The sequence below is a fragment of the Pipistrellus hanaki genome (genome assembly GCF_964339955.1).
Source record: "Pipistrellus hanaki genome assembly, chromosome: 1".
Taxonomy (NCBI): domain Eukaryota; kingdom Metazoa; phylum Chordata; class Mammalia; order Chiroptera; family Vespertilionidae; genus Pipistrellus; species Pipistrellus hanaki.
Genome location: NC_140503.1, coordinates 182397604 through 182419762, shown reverse-complemented (window position 1 = coordinate 182419762; position 22159 = coordinate 182397604). Strand labels below are relative to the sequence as shown.

Here is a 22159-nt window from a genome sequence, read left to right as displayed (position 1 = left end):
TTGTTACAATAGATGCTCTAGCTCATGACACTATTGTGTTTTCCATTTTTTAACTTTATCTAAATGACCTCTGACATTATATATATTTTACAACTTACTTTTTTCCTTAAAATCATCTTTGTGAGGTTCATCCACATGGAAATACATATCTTCAACTCACTTATTAGCTCTGTGTAGTATCCCATTATTTGTAAGTGATACAGTTTATTTATTCGCTTTCCTATCTTTGCCTATTGCAACAACAGCCAGATTGTTTCTAAATGTTTGCTATTATACACAATTTTATTATTATAAACAATCTTTATTACAAATGCTCACTTTCCAAACTTCTAAGCTTAAGCTAGATGTTCACAGAGGATTATGAGAATACCATTTAGCAAACATCTCCTTATTTTTATGAATTAAATGTGGGCAGATATGGAAATGCCTTTGCCGGAATACGAATTTTGGTAGAGGGAGGTGGGAAACATGGGGTCCTTGAATCTGCCGTTGTTAATCGTTATCCTAACTCCCATGAAAACTTCCTCAGGCCCCAGCCACCGAAGTGTCTGCCGCCATCTGGCCTTTCAGGTTTGGCATCGACAATGAAGGCTGGTCTAGTCTGGAAAGATCAGCTCAGCTGCTAAATGAAACAGGTGGGTCTTCCTGGAATCAGTTGGCTTTGAGAAACCACTATTACTACTTTTCTTCTGTGCTACCAGGAGGAGGGTGTGCTGGATCATAAACTCATCTCTTTTTTTTTTCAAAAGCGCTTCTTTTTTTATTTATTTTTATTTTTTATTGATTTTATACAGAGAGGAAGGGAGAGAGATAGAGAGTTAGAAACATCGATGAGAGAGAGTCATCGATCAGCTGCCTCTTGCACACCCCCTACTGGGGATATGCCCGCAACCAAGGTACATGCCCTTGACCGGAATCGAACCCGGGACCCTTCAGTCCCCAAGCCGACGCTCTATCCATTGAGCCAAACCGGTCCCGGCCATAAACTCATCTCTTAAAAAGGCTTTACCATGGTGGGCAGCTGCAGGAGGATGTAGCATCTAGAATCACATTTGTCTTTGTGTGAGAGCAATTAATTCTGTTGATTCTGAACAAAGCCTCACGCTGGGTATCCACAGGGGATTCTTGTCATGCCTTTGCTCTTAGAGAGGCCCCTGCTGGTGGCTCCTGTCACTTGGGGACTCCCTTTGGAGACCAATCAACTGTCAGGTTAAAACTGTTAGGATCAGAGTGATGCTCATTTGTGAAGCAAATTGCCTTTAAGAGCCTGAGGGACTGGGACACAGGGCAAGGCAGGCTAGTAGGGGGCAATGGGGGGAAAAGGGGGATGGGCATATATAATACTTTCAACAATAATGATTTAAAAATAAATAAATTAATTAAATTTTATTTTTTAATTCTTTATTTTTTTAAAAAAAATTCTTTAAAAGGGAGAGATCAACCAAAGGACTTATGTGCATACATATGAGCCTAACCAGGACAATAGTGGGGGGTAGGGGCATGAGTGGGGGGGAGGGGGATTGGAATGGGGGTTGAGGACAAATATGTGATACCTTAATCAATAAAGAAATTTAAAAAAATCCAAGAACGGATAAAAAAATTCTTTGTTATTTTAAGTATTGCATATAGTATTATATGTCTCCCTTTTTTCTCCCACTGACCTTTCCCCAGCCACCTCCACCACCCACCTTCCCCCAGCTCCCGCACATGCCCTTACCCTCCCACTAGTGTCTGTGTCCATTGGTTATGCTTAGATGCATGCATACAAGTCCTTTGTTTGATCTCCTACCACCGCCCCCCCCTTCCTCCCCTGCTTCCCTCTGAAGTTTGATGGGTCTGTTTGATGCTTCTCTATCTCTGGATCTATTTTTGTTCATCAGTTTATGTTGTTCATTATATTTCACTAATGGGTGAGATCATGTGATATTTATCTTTCTCCCAACTGGCTTATTTCACTTAGCATAATGCTTTCCAAATAAATTTTTAAAATAGCCTAAAGGACAATTTTAAGTTTCCATGCCTGGGGGAGCTCGTCTCTGAATGAAGCATCTTTGAAAGCATGTGGGCATTTGGTTCCCAGATCAACTACATGGAACGTGGAGCAAGATGTGTAAAAGGCTGGACTGTCCTGGTCATTCCTCACGATAAGCCTGTCTCCCAGGAGATTCAGAGGGTCTGTAGGAGTTTAATCCAGCTAAGAAATCTTCTTGGCCTCTAGTCCCTTAGTCCTGATTACAGGCCTCCAAGGCACATCTGGGCAGGTCTGGCAAAGCCAATACACTTACTTCTGTACCAATACCATGGAGGTGTTTGCCCAAAAAGTAAAATGCCATTGTGCACCACTCTCTATTTCTGAACATAAATTGGGTATTCGAGGAAGGCATTGCGCTTATTTGAGATTTGGGGAATGAGGTTAATATTATTTGAAAATTTAGAAAAGTTATGTTTTTATCCTTTTTTTCATTTTCTTAGGTGCCCCATGTATTAATTACATTCTAAATATGGGAAAACTCCCTGATAGCTCAGATTTGGTTCACGTCACTTTCGTGGCTCGTTAAGAACTTGTTTTGGATTTCTGAGTGAAGGCAAAAAAGGTTCAAGAACAACGTTTTGCTCATTGTGTTTGCGTTGTTGTGGTTAATCACTGGGTGCCTCTTTTTTTTTTTTTTCTGAACAGGTGCAGATTTCATAACAATTTTGGAGAGTGATGCTTCTAAGCCCTTTATTGGGAACAATGACTTAACCATGTGGTTAGGGGAGAAGCTGGGTTTCTATACTGACTTTGGTCCAAGCACAAGGGATCACACGTGGGGGTGAGTGTTCCTTGGGTACCAATCCCGCACGTAACTCTGAAACACCAGGCTGCAGAGGCATAGAGTGGTAAGGTGAGATTGTTGGACCTTAGTCCCGTGACAGTTGCCCACTGATGCTTTTTGGGGGACGAGGAAGTGCCAAATATATGCATATTCCATAGCTGTTTGAGTGGTTTTCCTATTACCGGATATTTTCAATTGGCCATTAGAAACCATAGAGCATAAGAGCTGAGATTATAACAGTAAGTATATCTGATCTGGACATTGTCTTCATGGAGTTTATGTTCTCATGTGAAGATACAGAAAATAAACAAGGACACACAAAAAAGTAAATAATATTGGAGAGAACCAACATCACTATTGGAAGATCCCATATGTTTATGCAAATATGTTGCCAAAGTAACGATGCAAGAAAAATGGATCTTGTGTATTACCAGTTCTCCCCTTTTTGTGTCTCCTTAGCACTTACTAAAACAGAGTTGATGAAATTCTGACATCAGAGTTTATTAGTGACCCAGCGAGAAATGCTAAGAAACAGATATAATAGATGGAGAGACTGCCACCTATGTCTCCGCCGCATTATTGCTCTGAGTGTCCCTCGAAGTGTGGCATGTCCCGCAGTAACATCATTTGCTTAGCCCTGTCTGCATGAGATGGTCAGACCAACAACGATGTTCCTTTTCATTCCCACACAGGATTATGGTTTTGTCCAGGTACCCCATTGTGAAATCGGAGCATCACCTTCTCCCGTCACCAGAGGGCGAGATTGCACCAGCCATAGCGCTGACTGTGAACGTCTCCGGCAAACTGGTGGACTTCGTTGTGACTCACTTTGGGAATCACGAGTGAGTTTCTTTGGTCTGCCTGATGGGGCACAATGCCAAGAAGCATTAACACATTACTTTGATTTCTATGCAAATGACCTATCTTTCTCCTCCTCCTTCTCCTTCTCCTTCTCCTTCTCCTTCTCCTCCTCCTTCTCCTTCTCCTCCTTCTCCTTCTTCCTCCTCCTTCTCCTTCCTCCTCCTCCTCCTCCTCCTCCTCCTCCTCCTCCTCCTCCCCCTCCTCCTCCCCCTCCTCCTCCCCTTCCTCCTCCCCCTCCTCCTCCCCTTCCTCCTCCTCCTCCTCCTCCTCCTCCTCCTCCCCCTCCTCCTCCCCCTCCTCCTCCCCCTCCTCCTCCCCCTCCTCCTCCCCCTCCTCCTCCCCCTCCTCCTCCCCCTCCTCCTCCCCCTCCTCCTCCTCCTCCTCCTCCTCCTCCTCCTCCTCCTCCTCCTCCTCCTCTTCTTCTTCTTCTTCTTCTTCTTCTTCTTCTTCTTCTTCTTCTCCCAAAGTACTTTTCCCTTTGTGATTGCTTTTAAAAATCAGGCATAGTAGATAGACACCTTTGAGATGCAGGCAGTCCTTATTGATGGCACAAGGCAGTGATGATGGTTGTGTTAGCCAGCAGTTACTGAGCAGGTGCTGCGCTAAGTATTGTATTTACTCCAACCTGTATGAAGTACTGTCACAGCCCCATTTACAGATAACGAAATGAGGCTGAGAGAGGTTCCATGACTTGTCCAACCAGGGCCACACAGCTTGGAGTTAGGTTGACCCAGTTCAGAGCCTGGAGGTACTTGGGGCCGCGGTAGGAACAGGAAAATCCCTGTTCCTGCAGGGTTACCACAGTTGGAAGGACTGTTGGGGTCCGAGAGTGCTACCTGGCATTCCTTGGTCCCTCTTGTTTTCCTAATCAACTGATAGGTAGGCAGAGGACTCTGGCAGGGCTACCAAAAGATCACTTTTAATTCTAATAAGCCTGTTGGACAACACGATTAAGTGCGGCCACATGGAACTGCTAATCCGTCTCCCAACAATATGTGAAACTGGCTCCCCCAAACAGCAGAGGCGGAGTCTGCCCTGTCTCTTACCTAAGTGGAGAGAATAAACCAGAAAATACCATTTGCAAACGAATAGTGTTCAAGAAGAGAGGAAGGACTTGAGACAAGTCTGCCCAGTTCATGCTTCCAAACTGAATTAATTATAAAAGTCCTCCCCCAAAGAAGAGAGAGGCCAGAGATGGTTTTCTAAGAAAGTCCCTGTTTGTGGAGACACGAGGAATGAGCAAAGAGGTTTTTAAAAAATATTTTTTTTATTGATTTCAGAGAGGAAGGGAGATAGAGAAATAAGAACACCGATGATGAGAGAGAATCATTGACTGGCTGCCTCCTGCACGCCCCACCCTGGGGATCAAGCCCACAACCTGGGCATGTGCCCTGACTGGGAATTGAACCGTGACCTCCTGGCTCATAGGTCGATGCTCAACCACTGAGCCATGCCAGTCAGGCTGGGCAATGCGTTTTATCCCCCACAAAATAGCATTCATAACCAGTGACTTAGTACTGACTAGATCATGAATAAAGCCCAAAATAGATTGTAAAAGCAAAGAGAGAGGTATAGAATGGATACTCTACCACAGTAAACATTCTGTAATGGTAACAGGAAACACTGCAGCAAAGGGCTGAGTGCTATAAAATAGGGCACACAGGTTCGGTTCACATCGATAACACAAGGCCGCGGAGCTTTAAAGTGACACACAGAACACCAGAAAACATCACTGGCGCACTGTACGCTTTACCTGAAGAAATGAATGTGTCCGCTGCCCTCAATTTCCTGTTGCCTCACTTTTTCTCACAGAATTATGGGGATCTGAGGAAGTGTGCTTGCAAACGTTCTGAAATAAGTCAGAGCCTAAGTAATACATGTTTGCCTCCTTAGATATCAAAAGGGTGCTTGGAAGATGAATGATGTGGAGGGTCCGTATCTCTTTAAAAAGCTGTTTGGAGAAACACCTTCTATTTCTCCCAGTAATTTTCATGTAGCAAGTATAGGCCTTCAAAAAATCATTCCACTGGCCTTCAAAGAGCACTTGAGTTGGGTTTATCTTTTAAAAAAAAAAAAAACAGGCACTTTTGTGTCTAAAGGTTGCCAGGTTTTTAACCCAAGAGGCAGTTGAATCTTCCCCTTCCCTTTTTCTTTGCTTTTCCCTTGCCCCGTTCCACTCCCTCCCAGCTCCTCGGCCATGTAAGGAAGAGACTTGAAAGGGAAGGGAGGAGACGAGACTGAGAGATGGCGCTCAGGCTGTGTTTGGAAGGATAGCTTGTCTAACTTTCTATTAACCACGTCTTTAAAGCTCTCTGAATAGCACCAGATCCTTGACTTGCTATCTTACTCGCTTGATTTAGTAATACTGACCACGTCAGCCACAATAAGAGCTAGCCCTTATGGAGGGGCTGTACCCGAGGGAGGAAGGGAGTCGGTGTAGTTAGATGGTCAAGCACATGGAATTCCTGATCCTAGAATCAGACAATCTGGTTTGAATCCTAATTCAAACCATGTCCTTCACTGCGGTATTTAACTAGCTTTCTCATCTGTCAATCAGGGGCAGTAGTCCTGCCGGTCTCATGGGGTTCTTGTGAGGATTAAATGAGATATATTCTCTCCTACAAAGTACAAGAATGCAGGAAGTGCTCCGTGAATGCTGGCCATTGTTATTAAACAGGTCAGACAGCTCTAAGGTATGCTGGCCAGCTTAGGGAGAATTCATTCACCAAGCGTAGATCTAACATCTGCCGGGTCTGAAGTTCATGCCAAGCCCGGTCTCTGTCCTCGGAGCCACAGCCAGTGTCCCTCCTCAGAGCCCTGCCCACGCACACGTGGCCTCCCAGCACGGGACCTGAGAAAGGCCACGCTTCAGATAAGCTGTGAAAGCCCTCATTCCATATTTTGGTTTGCCTCTGTTTCCTGCAACACTAAATACAAGGTTCTTGCTGGGAGTAAATATTTGGAGGTTTCATTTTCTTTTTTTTTTTTTTTACAGTTTAAAAAAATATATATATTTTATTGATTTTGTACAGAGAGGAAGGGAGAGAGAGAGTTAGAAACATCGATGAGAGAGAAATATCTATCAGCTGCCTCTTGCACACCCCAGACTAGGGATGTGCCCGCAACCAAGGTACATGCCCTTGACCGGAATCAAACCTGGGACTCTTCAGTCCGCAGGCCAACGCTCTATCCACTGAGCCAAACCGGTTTCGGCTGGAGGTTTCATTTTCTAGTGATGATGGCACACACCCACATGAGCCCATATGAAGAATGAAATACAGAATGTTTGTCCATGTCGTTAGCTGACTCCACGAGATTTTAAAAATTAACGGCTATGCAGCTATCTCTTTACAGCCGCTAAATAGGAAATGGCAGCATTTCCTGAGTGGTTTAGGTACAGGCCGTTTGCAAATTCAGCTTAGGTAATGAAGTCACCAGTTCACCGCCATTGCTTTTCCTTCCATCTAGAATATGCAGAGATGCACAAACAGGAAAAAGCGCAGAACCTGTAGTTTGAAGACCTGGTTCTGGTTCCAATACAACTAAACCTTAGTGAATTTCAGATCACCAGGAAGAGCGGCCTTAGGCATGAGGAATGCCGCCACTTCCCCCCCAGGGACTTCTCACCCTGACTTCTCTCTCCGCTCAACCTGTTACCTCCTTCCTGAGCCTCCAGTGGGCGAAACAACTGGAAATCAGCAGACAAGGGAGCCCAGGAGATGAAAACTGTAGGGGCCAGCCTCCCAGGGCACAGAGAAGGCTGAGAATGGGTCTGGGCAGAGGAGGTGGAAAACAACACAGACATGTTACTTAGCATCATTTAGAAACAGAGCTAATGCCTGCCTCCCAGTGATTAGGAGAATTCAATATCAAAGATGTTAAGCGATCATTCTTTTCACTCTTTCATATCTTGAGACATCTTTTAATAGTACTCAGAGGTCCACACATGCTCATCTAAGCTTCATTCTGTCTTCAGATCCTACCTTAGTGATCCTACCCCTAGGTCCTCATGATCTCCCTCCATCTTCCTTCATCGTAGTGTTGTGTGTGTATATATATATATATTTGGTGTGTGTGTGTGTGTGTGTGTGTGTGTTTTCATAATATTCTGGCTTCTGGGGAGGTGTAGCCAATGGGAGCCACTCGCAGGGCTGGGGGGCCAGGAGGAGGGGAGAGGACAGGGTTTTTCCCATCCTTCCTCTCAGCTTTCTCTGGTTTTCTGGCAGCAAGTGAGTGTCTCGTGTGGCTCCAGCTCCTCCTCAGATGACCCCAGCTCCTTTGGGGCAGCCTGCCCCACAGCACCATCTCCCACTGGTCAGGGCTGGCTTCTGGCCTCTGGGCCTCCTTCTCTGGCCCTCTAGCTGTAGAGGTGGTACTAGTGTCTCCTTGTTGCAAAACTCCAGCTGCCTCACTGGCTGCTGTTTGGCTTCCCATCACGTAGGTGAGGAGTCCCTGTATTAAATTCCCTTTGTTTGAAACACCTGGAGTGCTCTCGGTTTTCCTGGCTGCATCGTTTTAACTATGATGTCCCTATTTCTCCCCAAATGGATCGCAAAGCACCCCAAGGCTTGATGTTCTTGCCTAATGATCTCAGTTATACACGGACAGTGCTTTGCGTCATGAAAATACTGGATCATGCTCAGCTACTTTTAGCCACTGCTTGAGAGAGCCGAGTAGGTTCCGTGAGTCCTGCGTGCTCTATGAATGTTAGGATTCTCCCTCTGACCACGGCTGCTTGTGCTGCTGCTGCTGCTGCTTCTATAAAAATGTATGTTTTTTACTACTAGGCTTTAGCTGTGATACTGGTGACCAAGTCTCAGATGGTTATTGAAATAATTTCTCCTGATGAAGAGTTAACAAGTGCTGTTTTGGAGTAGATATTTAAATCAAGTTGACCACAGATGATTTGTGGGGAAAGACCTTGTTGTTCTTAGTCAAAAGTGTGTCAGCACTGTCCCTCCATTGCATTCATTTCTAGAACATTAAGACATTTGCCTAGGTAGGAATTACTCTGGGTTTGTGCTCTACTGGAAGATATATATATATATATATATATATATATATATATATATATATATATATATATATATATATATTTGGTGGGGAGGGGAACTTAAGTACTTAAGACTTTTTAAAAGTTGTTTTGCAAATACAAAACAAAATTACATTTTTTGGTGTTTTTTGTTTGTTTGTTTGTTTGTTTTTTAGAGATGACCTTGACAGGAAACTTCAGGCTATTGCTGTTTCAAAACTCCTGAAAAGTAGCTCTAATCAGGTGGTATTTCTGGGTTATATCACCTCGGCACCTGGTTCCAGAGATTATCGACAGCTCATTGAACATGGCAATGTGAAGGTAACACAATTATAATAAGATTTGATGTATTAAATAACATCATGTTTAAGAACATGAGTTCATCTCTGGCATAAGTGGGGTCTCTGGATACGGCAGAAAGTGGGGTCCCAGTGGACTCCTTATTGTGGCTTCAGGATGCTCACACTTATTATTACAGAGAATCTGTAAGAAAGAAGAATTTTGCAAAGAAGATGAGAAGTCAGCGTTAGACTGAGCTGAAGCATCTCTGGGATATTAATGGAGCCACTCAATAGGTAGCTGGATCAGGAATTGAGAAGGGCAATCAGGACTAGAGGTATAGAGTGAGAGTCACACCATGGTCTTTTAAAAAATATATATATTTTTAATTGATTTTATAGAGGAAGGGAAAGGGAGAGAGAGAGATCGAAATACCAGTGATGAGAGAAAATCATTGATCAGTTGCCTCCTGCATGCCCCATGCAGGGGATCGAGCCCACATCCCAAGCATGTGCCTCTGACCGGGAATTGAACCATGACCTCCTGGTTCATAGGTCGATGCTCAACCACTGAGCTACATCGGCCTGGTCACTGTCTTGGTGATCATTGAAGCCATGGAAGTGGATGACATTGCTTATGGAATTAGAGAAGTACAAAAGGAAGAACCAAAAAAAAACCTCCTGATTTCTGTGGCTGTCAGGGGGTTGAGGATGAGGGATGAGAAGGGAAATTATCTCAGGAAAGAGATTAAGAAGAGGCCAGAGGGTAAAAGGTAAACTTGGGGGGTGTGGGTCACAGAGGCTATACCAGTTATTCACCACCGTGCAACAAACACCCTCAGACCTACTGGCTTAAAACAGCCCTGGTTTAATATTCTTATAATTTTGTGGGTTGACTTGATGGGTTTTGTTTGTTTGTTTGTTTTTTTCTGGATTCACTGGTGTTGTCAGGTGGCTCGGCTGTGGCTGGGGTCCTAAGATAGTCCCACTCTGGGGCCTTGCTGCTGATGGTTGGCTGCTGATGGTTGGCTGGGCCTGTCTCTATGTACAGCTGGTCTCTTATCATTTACTAGCCTTGTTGGTGCTGTTGTGTGACCTTGGGTCAAGTTAGCTGACCTCTTTGGACCTCAATGTTTGTATCTATAAAGTGGGGGGTAGCAATTCCTACTGTATCATAGGGTTGTAATGATGAAGTGTAAGCAAATGTCTGTACAACTCTCAGCTTTGTATGTAGGAGGCACTGGACAAGTGGTGGCCACACATATCTATTATGTGTGTCTGGCTGTACGTGGAAAAAATCAAATAAAGTAAATGTACAAGTACATGGCCTATGAAGCACAAAAGGATGTTAGAAAATGTGATATTTGGCAAGTCTAAGGAAAAATTATATCCTAATAAGAGAAGGATTTCTGTGTGTGTGTGTGTGTGTGTGTGTGTGTGTATGTGGCATATGGGTAGTATTAGAGAAGAGGAATTTTATTTGTTATTGTTGTTGTTTTTAATTCTCTCTTGGTTTCCACTGTTAATGGTCAGAAGCTGTGTCAAGATTGGCAGTGGGTTCTTACATAGCTTTCTCTATCAGGAAGTTTATTAATGCAGAGAGTTTTGGTCATAAATACTTGGATGAACAGATTTTTCTCTTTAAGAAATGAGTATTTAAATTCTGTAGTCTTAAATTTTGATAGCATTTTTAAAAACCTAATAAAATAAAACGATAGCTAAGCACAGTCACAGTTTATTATTCCCAGTATACACAGCTAAATGGCTAAATTTTCATCCCTTCCCAAGGCAAACCAGAACAGTCCTTTTCTTATTTGCTTTTTTAATCACTAACATTTTTCTTTAAATTTTAAATTTATCACAATTTTTTTTGTGTATACTAAAGGCATATATATGTGTGAGAATGTGATATAAAATAATAAAGATTAACAAACATCCTTATGTCTACCACCAAGCCTATGGGAAAAATCAAGAAATAGGTAACAAATCGTGATCTATTCTTTTAGTGATTTAAAAGCATGTTTTTAATTAAACGTTCAGAGTAAAATTGAGAAACGATCAAAAGTCAGGTATATTTTTTATTTATTGGATTTTTAAAAAAGAAAATGAAAATGTTTTTTAGTATGAACGCTCCATATCTAGAGTTTTCCTAACACACTCTAGAAAAATATATGTGTATGTTCTGCTTCTCTGATAAAAAATAACCCTGGTCTCAAGCTTTCAACATCCAGAAGACTCGTGATTATTCCCCAAATGTGTTTATTGCCAGTGATTCAATTTAACAAACATAGATTGAGCGCCTGCCAAACGCCAGCGAGGACCAGAGAGCCAATGTGATTAAGAGTTCCTCTGCTCAGGACGGGAGGGTGGAGACACAGAAACAAACAAACAAAACCCGTACAGAACAGCAGAGCCGGGCCAGGATGGCCGGGGACGGTTCTGTAAATTCTCCTAGGGCGGAGAGACCTGGAAAGCTGTAGGGAGCCAGGAACATATTATAACCGTTGCTTTTCCTGCCTAACTCCCTCTCTAGACCATGCTTGTCTGTGTACTCCCAGCATCGAGTATGGGCATATAGTAGGTGCTCCAGAAATATCTGGAGAATGAATAAGTAATGAGGACCTTATAGGACCAGCAGGAGCCAGGCAGAGAAAACAGCATGCACTGCAGGTCATGCGTTTTCTTGGCAGTTCAGAACAGAGCACTGGTTTGATGCTGTAAGCTTCTCTTCTCTGTTTGTTAGGATATTGACAGCACGGATCAAGACCGATGGTGTGAATACATCATGTATCGAGGGCTGATCAGGTGAGTATAGGTGGTTGATTTATAAAAAAAAAATCTATTATTACTGTGATTCTTTGAGTCTATCCTGGAGAGAAAAGCTTTATGGAAGCAGTTAATTAATTTTGTTACTTTTTATAAACATTGATTTAGTAAGTTATGCAGTTTAACATCTTTTTCAAGTCACAGCCTAATGATTTAAGAAGGAATAAATGGATGAGCAAATTAAATTTAATTATACAAAGAGGAAGCTATTGAGCATAAGTAGGTATCTGTCAACAAGTGTTAGGATTGGCACCGTTTTTTACTGTATGGCATGATGGAAACAGGATGGACCATGGAATGAGAAAGCCCTGGGCTTGATTCCAGCTTTGCCAACTTCAAATTATATAATCTTGGATAACTCAACTAACTTATCAGAGCCACTATTATATTGTAATGAGGTCTCTAGAATTTTTCTTTAAATTTTATATCTTTAAAGTTATAACATCCTAGCCCAGCTGCTGTGGCTTAATGGTTGAGCATCAACCCATGAACCAAGAAGTCAGCGGTTTGATTCCATGTGATCAGGCACATGCGTACGCTGCAGGCTTGATTCCCAGTACGGGGTGTGCAGGAGGCAGCCGATTGATGTTTCTATCTCTGTATCTCTCTTCCTTTCTCTCTAAAATCAATAAAACATATTTAAGAGTATATATAATTTCATGTCAAAAGTGAATATTTTATATATATATTCCAAAATATATTGTGTGAGAGGCAATTTGTATAGACGGAATATTCATTAGTGTAAACAAGTAAGGTTGCCAAGTATGTTTAGTTAATTAAACAATATGCATGTTCTTTATTCATGTATGTTGTAAAAGTACTATGTTGATAAATATTTAGAGTAACAAGTCAAGATCATTCTAGTGAAACACAGGGTAGTGTTAGGAATGGGAAATTGGCTCAATAATGAAGGTGTTACCTACTGGATCTCATCAGATTTCCGAATGGCAATAAAATCTTTACAAACCATTTCTATTTCTGCCACAGACTGGGTTATGCAAGAATTTCCCATGCTGAACTGAGTGACTCTGAAATTCAGATGGCCAAGTTCAGGATCCCTGATGACCCCGTTAATTACAGAGACAACCACAAGGTGGTCACAGACCTCAGGGAAGTTCCCAAGAAAATCCGTTTCAATCCCAGGTGAGTGAGCTCCTTCGTGTTGTAGACTACAGATAGGAGACCCCGCACCCCCTCTAGGGACCTAAGTATTATCCCACTGGAGTGAACCCCGCGGGACGAGAAAGGTGCAGCTGTGGTTCTAATAGAGTCAAAAGCAAGGCCAATGGCCAGCGCGTCTGTTCCATGGGACAGCTGGGGGTGGTTCAGCACTCAGGCCAATTAAAGTCTGTCCGTCCATTGTGCGTGCCTCACATGGCCACGAGCTCTGTGGACACGGGAGCACAGCCATTGCAACTGGAGAGCGAGTTTCTTTGGTAGAATTTTTATATTCTGGTTTCGCACACTTGCAGTAGCCACGCCTATTCTGACCATCGACTCACTTTCAGGTGTGATTGATGGGCAAGTACCCTCCCACGCCGCTCAGACCTTACAGGGCATGTGCCTATTTAAATAACCATGGCTTCATCTTCACCTATAAAATGGATTTTATTAGAGCTGAGGACTAGAGAGAAAAATCCAGATTTATTTTTCAATAAGGTTATCAGCCAATAATTCTTAAATAGCTGTGCTTTTAGAGTGATCCATAACTATGGGAAGAGGACTTGGAAGTTTAAATGTTTAAAGTGTTTGTCTGCCATTCCCAAATGCATGAATCCTTTTTTATCTCTTCGTTTGCTGGTCTTATAAATTGATCACATCTCTCCAGGTTGTATGATAGTAAGTAAAAAAGCACAGTAGATTATGGTTAAAATTTTACATACGTTTCTGAATGGTTTTTACATGTCAATTATTTTTTTTTAGGTTTGGATCCTACAAAGAAGGACATAATTATGAGAACAACCATCATTTTCATATGAGTACACCGAAGTACTTTTTATGAACTATTTAAAACAAGAATTCCTTGGCTGAGCAAGTCTAAGGAGAACAAAAAGTAAATAAAAAGAAAAGATGGATGAAAGTGGGAAATGACATACACAAAAACCCTCAATTTTGAAAATGTATGATATTTATACAGTGGGAAATTCTATCAATTTATAAAATATATTGCTTAATAAAAGTATTTCTCCAAAATTGTTTCTTGTTATTTTTGATAAAAATAACAATGTGGGGTAATATAAGAAAGTTTTACTACTAGAGATAAAATCATTATAAAGTCTTACCTTTGCAATGCTTTAAAATAAGAAATTGATTTATTGGTGAGCTAGAGCCATGGTCAGCAAACTGTGGCTCGCGAGCCACATGCGGCTCTTTGGCCCCTTGAGTGTGGCTCTTCCACAAAATACTATGGCCTGGTTGAGTCTATTTTGAAGAAGTGGCATTAGAAGAAGTTTAAGTTTAAAAAATTTGGCTCTCAAAAGAAATTTCAGTCGTTGTACTGTTGATATTTGGCTCTGTTGATTAATGAGTTTGCCAAACATTGAGCTAGAAGAACTATTTACAAAAACCAAGCAGTCTTGGATCCCTCTTGGGACAAAGCAGGGGGAAATGTTTAAATAGTAAGTCTAATAGTTAGAAGAATAGTATGGGCAAAAACCTACTGCTGTCTCAGCAGTAGCAGCTTGCCCATCACCGACCTCCTCCGACCAGGTAGAATCACCTGTCTTTCCTCCCATGCCTATATCACTCTGTGGCTATGATGTCTCCAAGCAGTCGGGTCACCAGCTCAGGGAGCACACCTCAACACATAGAGGGGTATCATGGAGTGAAATTTCTTCCCTAGAATCAAGCCAATAGATCAGGGGTCCTCAAACTTTTTAAAGTGGGGGCCAGATCACGGTCCCTCAGAGAGCTGGAGGGCCGGACTATATGAACTACTAATTCCTACTGTAACACCTTGGCTGCGCCCACTGCCCAAAAAAACCTGGCGGGCAGGATCAGACTCCCATGGGGGCTGCATGTGGCCCGCGGGCCGTAGTTTGAAGACACCTGCAATAGATGAGGGGAGAATTCAGCCCAAGAGCATGGTCTGCATAGAAATAGTGACTCGAATGCTCTTCAGGGAGGCACATAACACCATAGACCTGGAATGGGCTCTGAATGTTTTATCTCTGGGGGCAGAGAGAAATGACAAGAGAGAGAGGATGTGTGTCACAACCCAAGAGAGTTCCTTGGATCTGCTTAGTAAACGTGTCTACCGAGCACATAGCCATATGCAAGACACGTCTAGTGATGGTTTTGAAAATATGTCCACAAATGATTTGGTACTGCCTTCCCCAGGTGGAACCTAATTTTCCTAACTCTGAGTGTGAGCTGGACTTGTTAAATCACTTCTGATGAGGAGAATAAAGTGAAAGAGATGGCATGCGTCTTCCAAGCTTAGGTGATAAAAGACATTGTGGTTCCTGCCTTAGTCTCACTCTCTTGGGTCTGAGAGAAGCCAGCTGCCGTGTCATGAGCAGTCCTGTGGAAGGTGGGAAGTGACCCACCAGCAGCCATGGGAGTGACCCACCGAAGCTGTGGAACTTCCAGCCCAGGTCAAGCTTCAAGTTGTTTTTCAGACCCACCTGCCATCTTTTTTGTTTCCTTTTTTGCTTTTCTTTTATACCCACTTGCCATCTTTTTGGGTTCCTCCCCCCCCCACCCCCCCCTGCACTTGCCATCTTGATTGCAACTCATGAGAGACCTAAGCCCAACCATCTAGTCAGATAAAAACTATTGTCTTAAGCCACCTATATATTGGGATAATTTATTTATGCATCAGTGCTTGTAACGAGACAGTCCTTGAGCCTCCTCCTGTTTGGGGAACTTTGAGAAGCTGACAACAACCAACATCTACTTGGTGCAGTGGTCGGCAAACTGCAGCTCGTGAACCACATGTGTCTCGTGAGCCGCTTTGCCGTTCCATTGACTAATGAGTTTGCTGACCCCTGACTTAGTGTCTATCATATCCATAGGACTGTGCTAGGCAGGTGGGGGTGGTAGGACGTGTAGCTGAACTGAAAAATCCCTTATCTCGGGATTCTGATTGCCAAGTGTGCCAGTCAGAATACGAAAGACAGCTTGATAGTAACTACTGGCTATTGACCCTCTATTATTATAAAGCACACCAAGTGCTTTACCAGCATTATCCCCTGACCATATTGCAAGGCTAGGTAACCCAGATGCCAATGGGGGTCTCCTGACCTTTTGGCTCTGGATAAGAGAGCCAGAACCCGGGAGGACACTGTCTAGAGTCTAGACAGTGTCCTCCCCAAGATTTCTGTGAATTGTGTTAGGGTAAGGGGCAAAGTTCACATGTTTATGGTTACCTCCCACTGTTCTCTTCCCACTGTCATATTTCAGTCCACAGATGGTCCCACTCTTGAATTTCTAAATTGGATTATGCTACCATGCAAGGTTAATGCAAAGAGAGCATGCATTTAATGCACTTAGAAGTGCCTGGCTCTCAGCAGGTGCTCATTATTTCCCCAAGTTCTGGGGCAGCAGATCTACATGCAGACAACAAGCACTACTTCTGTACTGTGCCAAGCAAACACAAAACTGGGTTATTTATCTGACTTCCTCCAAACAAAGTAAAATAAGGCACTCATACAAGTGTTTCAGTAGACAGCATACTTTACTGAACATCTAGAAAGAAAGAGCGGGGGTTTACATTATTGAAGCTCAAACATCTTCAAGTAGAATAATTATATATTCTATTATTAAAAAAAAAAATCCTTTGTCTCCTCCACATCATGTGCTTTAGGGATTTCCTTCTTTTTTTTAAAATATATTTTTATTGATTTCAGAGAGGAAGGGAGATCCTGCACGCAGCCTCCCTCTCCTCCTCCCTCCCCTGGGGATCGAGCCCACAACCTGCACATGTGCCCCTGACTGGAATAGAACCTGGGACCTTTCGGTCTGCAGGTGACACTCTATCTACTGAGCCAAACCGGCCAGGGCTGGGGATTTCCTCTTATCTCCTCTGGTTTTCTTCATCTCCCCAAATTTATATTAATTTCTAGTGCAGACTGTTACAATTCATTAGTAGGGTGCTGTTCTCAGAATGTCCACTACAGGACACTAGTGCAACTCCTCCCTTACTAGTGTGCTATTCTGAGAATGTCCACAAGTAAATTAGATTAACTATCCTTTTTTTCTTTTTTCTCTCAGCCTTTTTCTTATTCATCGAGCTCTGTGAACCTCAATAGATCATATAATGCCCATCTATAATATATTGAGGAGGGCAATCTACTTACTGAGTCTACGGATTCAAACACTAATTTCATTCAGACACACCCTACTATGTACACGCATTAATGTTTAATTTGTGCAACCTGTGGCCAGTCAAGTTGAGACATAAAATGCACCATCATAAACATATATCAGTAATTTCACACCTGGGGACTTGTAAAAATTGTGGCGTCTTACCTCTGTTCTGCTACATTAGAATTAACAAGATCAACACACAGGTGATGCCAGTTTGAGAGGCCCTGATCTTGGTGGGTAAAAAGTTTCTAGCCCTGAACTGTGAGATTCTGGATGTCACTCTATATCTGGAAAAACCTATAATAATAAAAGAGTAATATGCTAATTAGATCAGACGTCCTTCTGGACAACCTTCAGGATGAAGGTGGAGCTTTGAGGGAAGCCCAGGTCCCGGATGCCAGAGGGAAGCTGGCCAGCAGCTGCGGGAAGAAAGGCTTACTCTTGCACGAATTTCATGCATCAGGCCTCTAGTAAGTAAATAAAATAAAATAATTCAATTGACATTCCTCCTTGGAGGAAGATAATAGATCTCAAATTATTTCTACAAATAATTTTTTCATACACAATGTCCAGTACACAATAAAAAATTACTGAGCACACAAGTAATAAGACACCATAAGCCACAATCAGTAAAAACAACAGACACAGGAAACAGGCTTCAGGTGTGGGATTCATTAGATATAGACTTTAAAAAATGCTTCTTTTGTTCAAGGATGTAAAGCCAAGCATAAACATTCTGTCAGGAAAGTAAAACTATAAAAAAATAATGACAGCAGACTTGAAAAAAAGAAAAGCTCTAGCATTCTTAAAAACTCTGTAACTGAAAGTAAGAATTCAGTAAAGTTATTTAGCATTAGCTTAGACAAATAGCAGAAGAACTGGAAGATAGGTCAGAAGAAACTCAGTTGTAGAGATGGAAGGCTCCCGGGAAACAGGAATAAGGGAAAAATTCAAATGCATCTTTTAAATATTTGCAAAGACACTCTCCTTGTAGCAGAGATATAACCACATTTAACAATCTCATGATGATGCCATCATACAACAGTGTGCTTTGTGCAAGTCAAGGTATACACCTTTTACGAGTCTTAACAGGAAGCACCTGGAGCCCTGGTATTACGTAAACCCTTTACCTGATGACTATTATCCCAGCGCAAGCACAGTAATTCATAGCTCCTCCAACCTTCCCAGCCTGGCACACCCCGGCTGTTGCTGACTCCTGAGGTAGAATAAAAGCCATGATGTTTTGGGTGGAGTGAGGGTGTGGCTGACCACAGTTTTGCTGATTGCTGGGCCCTTCTGAGCAGACTCATTGGATGCCTTAAAGAGGAGGCTAATGTCTGTGGTAAATTGTTGGGAAGGGTAGATTGCCATTCTGGGAACAGGGCATTGTGTGAGAGACCTTGACAATGTACCTGAACTTGCAATGATTAGTAAACTGGTAGGTTATGTCGATCCAGGAAAATATATTATACTCTTAGCTTGCCTTATAGTTAAGCTTCTTGGGGAAACCTATAGGTTAGAAATGAAATCAATTCTATGGAAATGTGAGGTTCTTGTTAATGATGATAACGCCAGAGTTTATATGCTATAATTCCTTCCAGAATAATTGGGAATTCTGAGGGCCTCAGTCCCCTTCAGTTCCAGCTTACTTTGCAGAGAAGGGCTATACAGATTCCTATGTTTGTGCTGCTTCCTAGAAGAGTAAAACACTATACACATTTCTGTTGTTTTGTTTTTGCCATAAAGAAACCTTCTAGCAATATCTTTGTACAATTTTTCTAACATGTCTGGCAGTTTTCCACTTTGATTTTTTTTCCTCCTTAAAATACTTAGCTACCGTGTTTCCCCGAAAATAAGACATCCTCCGAAAATAAGACCTACTTACAGGTTTCCTTCTGAGTGAAATATAAGGCATCCCACAGCCTCAAGATGGTAGCACCTGAAAATAACGCCCCCTTAGGCTCAACATGAGAGATTTGGTCCACTGATTCTGAAAGAAATGGAGTCACAAGAAATTCACCAGGAAATTCAGGAATTGGATTGTTATGATGATGTTCCAGAAGATGATGACATGATTGTCATTGAATAAATGAGTAAATTCTTGATACTGTAAAATTCACAGTTTGTCTGGTTTGTGTTGACAACTACTGTACTACCGTACCGTATACAGGTAATAAATTTCCTTTATTTTCACTTAACAATAAATGTGTACCATATTCTTCTTCATGGAAAAATAAGACATCCCCTGAAAATAAGACCTAGCGCATATTTGGGAGCAAAAATTAATATAAGACACTGTCTTATTTTCTGGGAAACAGGGTAGTTAGCAAAATATTGAATACGGTTTTTCTTTCCTTCCCCCCCCCCCCCACCTTCCTTTTAAATTTAAGAGAAGTTATTTGTGTGTTACGTATGCCCGCAGGGGGACAGGCATCATGGACTGAGTCTCTGGGCTTCTTCAAATCCATATATTAAAATCCTACCACGTAATGTAGGAGCAGATGGAGCCTTAGATAGAGGTGATCAGGTCATGAGGATGGGCTGCCATGAACAGGATTAGTGGCCTCATAAGAAGAGATGCAAGAACTTTCTCTCTGTTTCTGCTCTCCATCACGTGCAGATACAAGGAAAATAGAGCCATCTGCAAACCAGACACTGGATCTGCTGGCACCTTGATTTTGCATGCCCAGTCTCCAGAACTGTGAGAAAGGTCTGTTGTGTGAGCCCCCATCTGTGGTAATTTGTTATAGCAGCCCGGCTAAGAGAACTGGGTTACTAAGATAACCCAGCGACACCAAACTTGGGGGATATGGTGGTCTGAGAAATTGGGGAAGGCGGAGTCCTCTGGGGGTAAATGGAAACATCCAAATCTCTCCCCTGCTTTACAGTGGACAAACTCCTAACAGAGATTCTTATTATTTCAAAACACTCTAAGGTGAATATAGTCATTGTGGGGGGAAAAAAGAAAAAAGAAACCACGGCTCCAAATTCCTTAATGGAATAAATAAAGCCCGTATCCCTGACTCACAAAGGCTGGCCCTCATCAAAGTACAGGCCAAGAAGTCGTTTGTGTTTCTCTTCATCTCCACTTTGTCACCTGATCGCAATTGACTTTACCTCCCTAAACACTAATAGCAAATACCACAGAGGTTACTAATTGTAAACTGTGGTCAGAGCCTATATTCCTTCCTTTATATAATATGGTATGGCCAAAACATCCTGCTTTGTAGTCTACAAATTATTTTCCACCTACAATTTCTTTTTGATTCTCACAATTACCTTTTTATCTAATGTTCTGATGATCTATGATCTATCCTATCTAATAAAGAGAAAATATGCTAATTGACCATCACACCCTCAAAGATGGCAATGCCCATAGCAACAAGTTGGCAGTGCCCAGTCCCCTCAGTCCCCTAGCAGCCCAGGACCAGCCCAAGGTGCAGGCAAGCCTCCTATGGTCACTGCCTAGCTGCCCAGGGCTGGCCTGAGGTGTAGGCAAGCCTCAAATGTCAGCTGCCCAGCCACCAGGACTGGCCTGAGGGACGACCAAATGACTGAACAAGCAGGCTTCGTGGGGTGACCAGGCCAGCAAGGGGGTGCAATGGGGGCAATCAGGCCAGTGGAGGGGCAATTAGGCTGGCAAGGGGGCAATGAGGGTGACTAGGCCAGCGGAGGGGCAGTTGGGGGTGACCAGACCAGCAGAGGGGATAGTTGGGGTCAATCAGACCAGCACACAGAAGCAGTGAGGAGCAATCAGGCTGGCAGAGGGGGCAATTAGGGGTGACCAGGCAGGCAGGCAGGTGAGTGATTAGAAGCCAGTGGTCCAGGATTGTGAGAGGGATCCCGGATTGGAGAGGGTGCAGGCTGGGCTGAGAGAACCCCGCCTCCCACGCCATGCACGAATTTCATGGACTGGGCCTCCAGTATATATATATAAAAGGCTAATATGCTAAGTGTCTGACTGTCCAACCAGTAGCTATGGTGCACACTGACCACCTGAGGGCAGATGCTCAACACAGGAGCTGCCGAGCTCCAGTGACTTGGCAGCAGCGGTTCTCGGGTGACACACCCCAAACCAGAGAGGAGGGAGACCGGTTCCTCGCAGGGCTGCGCAATTCCACCCTCAGTCATGGGTTAGGTTGTTGCTGGGGCACTGTCGGCCCCGAATCTGGTTTACTGCACACTTGCATATACATTCCACACCTTGTACGACTGCAACTTTGCAGAGTGCCCGCTATCACTCCGGGGCCCCTTGGGGGATGTCAGAGAGCCGGTTTCAGCCTGACCCCTGCAGGCCAGACCGAGGGATCCCACCTGCTGGAGGGACTCCGCAGACGCCCTTTGAGCCACCATGGGAGGTTGGCTTCATGTGTGTCCTGCCAGCTTGCCCAGCTCCCCCTCTCCCCCCTGCCACCTTCTAATTAATTGCCTTCAATGTGCAGGAATCTGTACACTGGGTCATTAGTAGTGTAATAAACGATGTCTTAGGATTTCATAGATTAGAAGTTTGGGCAGAGCTTGGCTGGACAATCCTTCTGTCCCAGGTGGCACTGACTGGTATCATTTGCTGGGATGTGTATGGTGGCTGAACTGGACCAGAGAGTCCAAACTGGCTTTACTCACGTGACAATGCCAAAACTATGTGGCCATCTTTCATCTGCCACAGCAAGATTTTAGATGGTGTTATTTGCATTGCCTAGACAAGGAGACGAATACCCAGGCTAGTAGGAGACTTGCCGAGAGTGGCACATCTAGTAATCGGGGAGGGTGGGCACTGCCCAGGGCTGCTTATTCCAAGGTGCTGGACACCTTGTTGGACTCAAATATTTCCTGAAGAACAATATGCTAATACTGTTTCTTTTTTGCTTCTCCTCCTCTCTCTCTCTCTCTTTCATTTTACTTAGCTCTTATTTTCTTATTCATTTATATTTATTTATTTAAGTTTTTTTTATTATTATTATTATTATTATTATTATTATTATTATTGATTTCAGAGAGGAAGGGAGAGGAGAGAGAGAAACATCAATGATGAGAGG

At 43.1% G+C, this 22159-nt stretch overlaps 1 protein-coding gene across 1 annotated transcript in view; it reads left to right on the top strand.

Moving 5' to 3' along the window:
* The window catches only part of CWH43 (cell wall biogenesis 43 C-terminal homolog), a 39282-nt gene extending 25279 nt beyond the window's left edge, over nucleotides 1-14003 (top strand). Inside the window, exons 10-16 of the mRNA XM_084899919.1 lie at nucleotides 530-635; nucleotides 2678-2813; nucleotides 3509-3658; nucleotides 8886-9030; nucleotides 11731-11792; nucleotides 12801-12956; nucleotides 13737-14003. Of these exons, the coding sequence (XP_084756045.1) occupies nucleotides 530-635; nucleotides 2678-2813; nucleotides 3509-3658; nucleotides 8886-9030; nucleotides 11731-11792; nucleotides 12801-12956; nucleotides 13737-13815 (834 nt within the window). The 3' untranslated portion in view covers nucleotides 13816-14003. The remainder of the gene's footprint in view (nucleotides 1-529; nucleotides 636-2677; nucleotides 2814-3508; nucleotides 3659-8885; nucleotides 9031-11730; nucleotides 11793-12800; nucleotides 12957-13736) is intronic.
* The last annotated feature ends 8156 nt before the right edge of the window (nucleotides 14004-22159 follow it).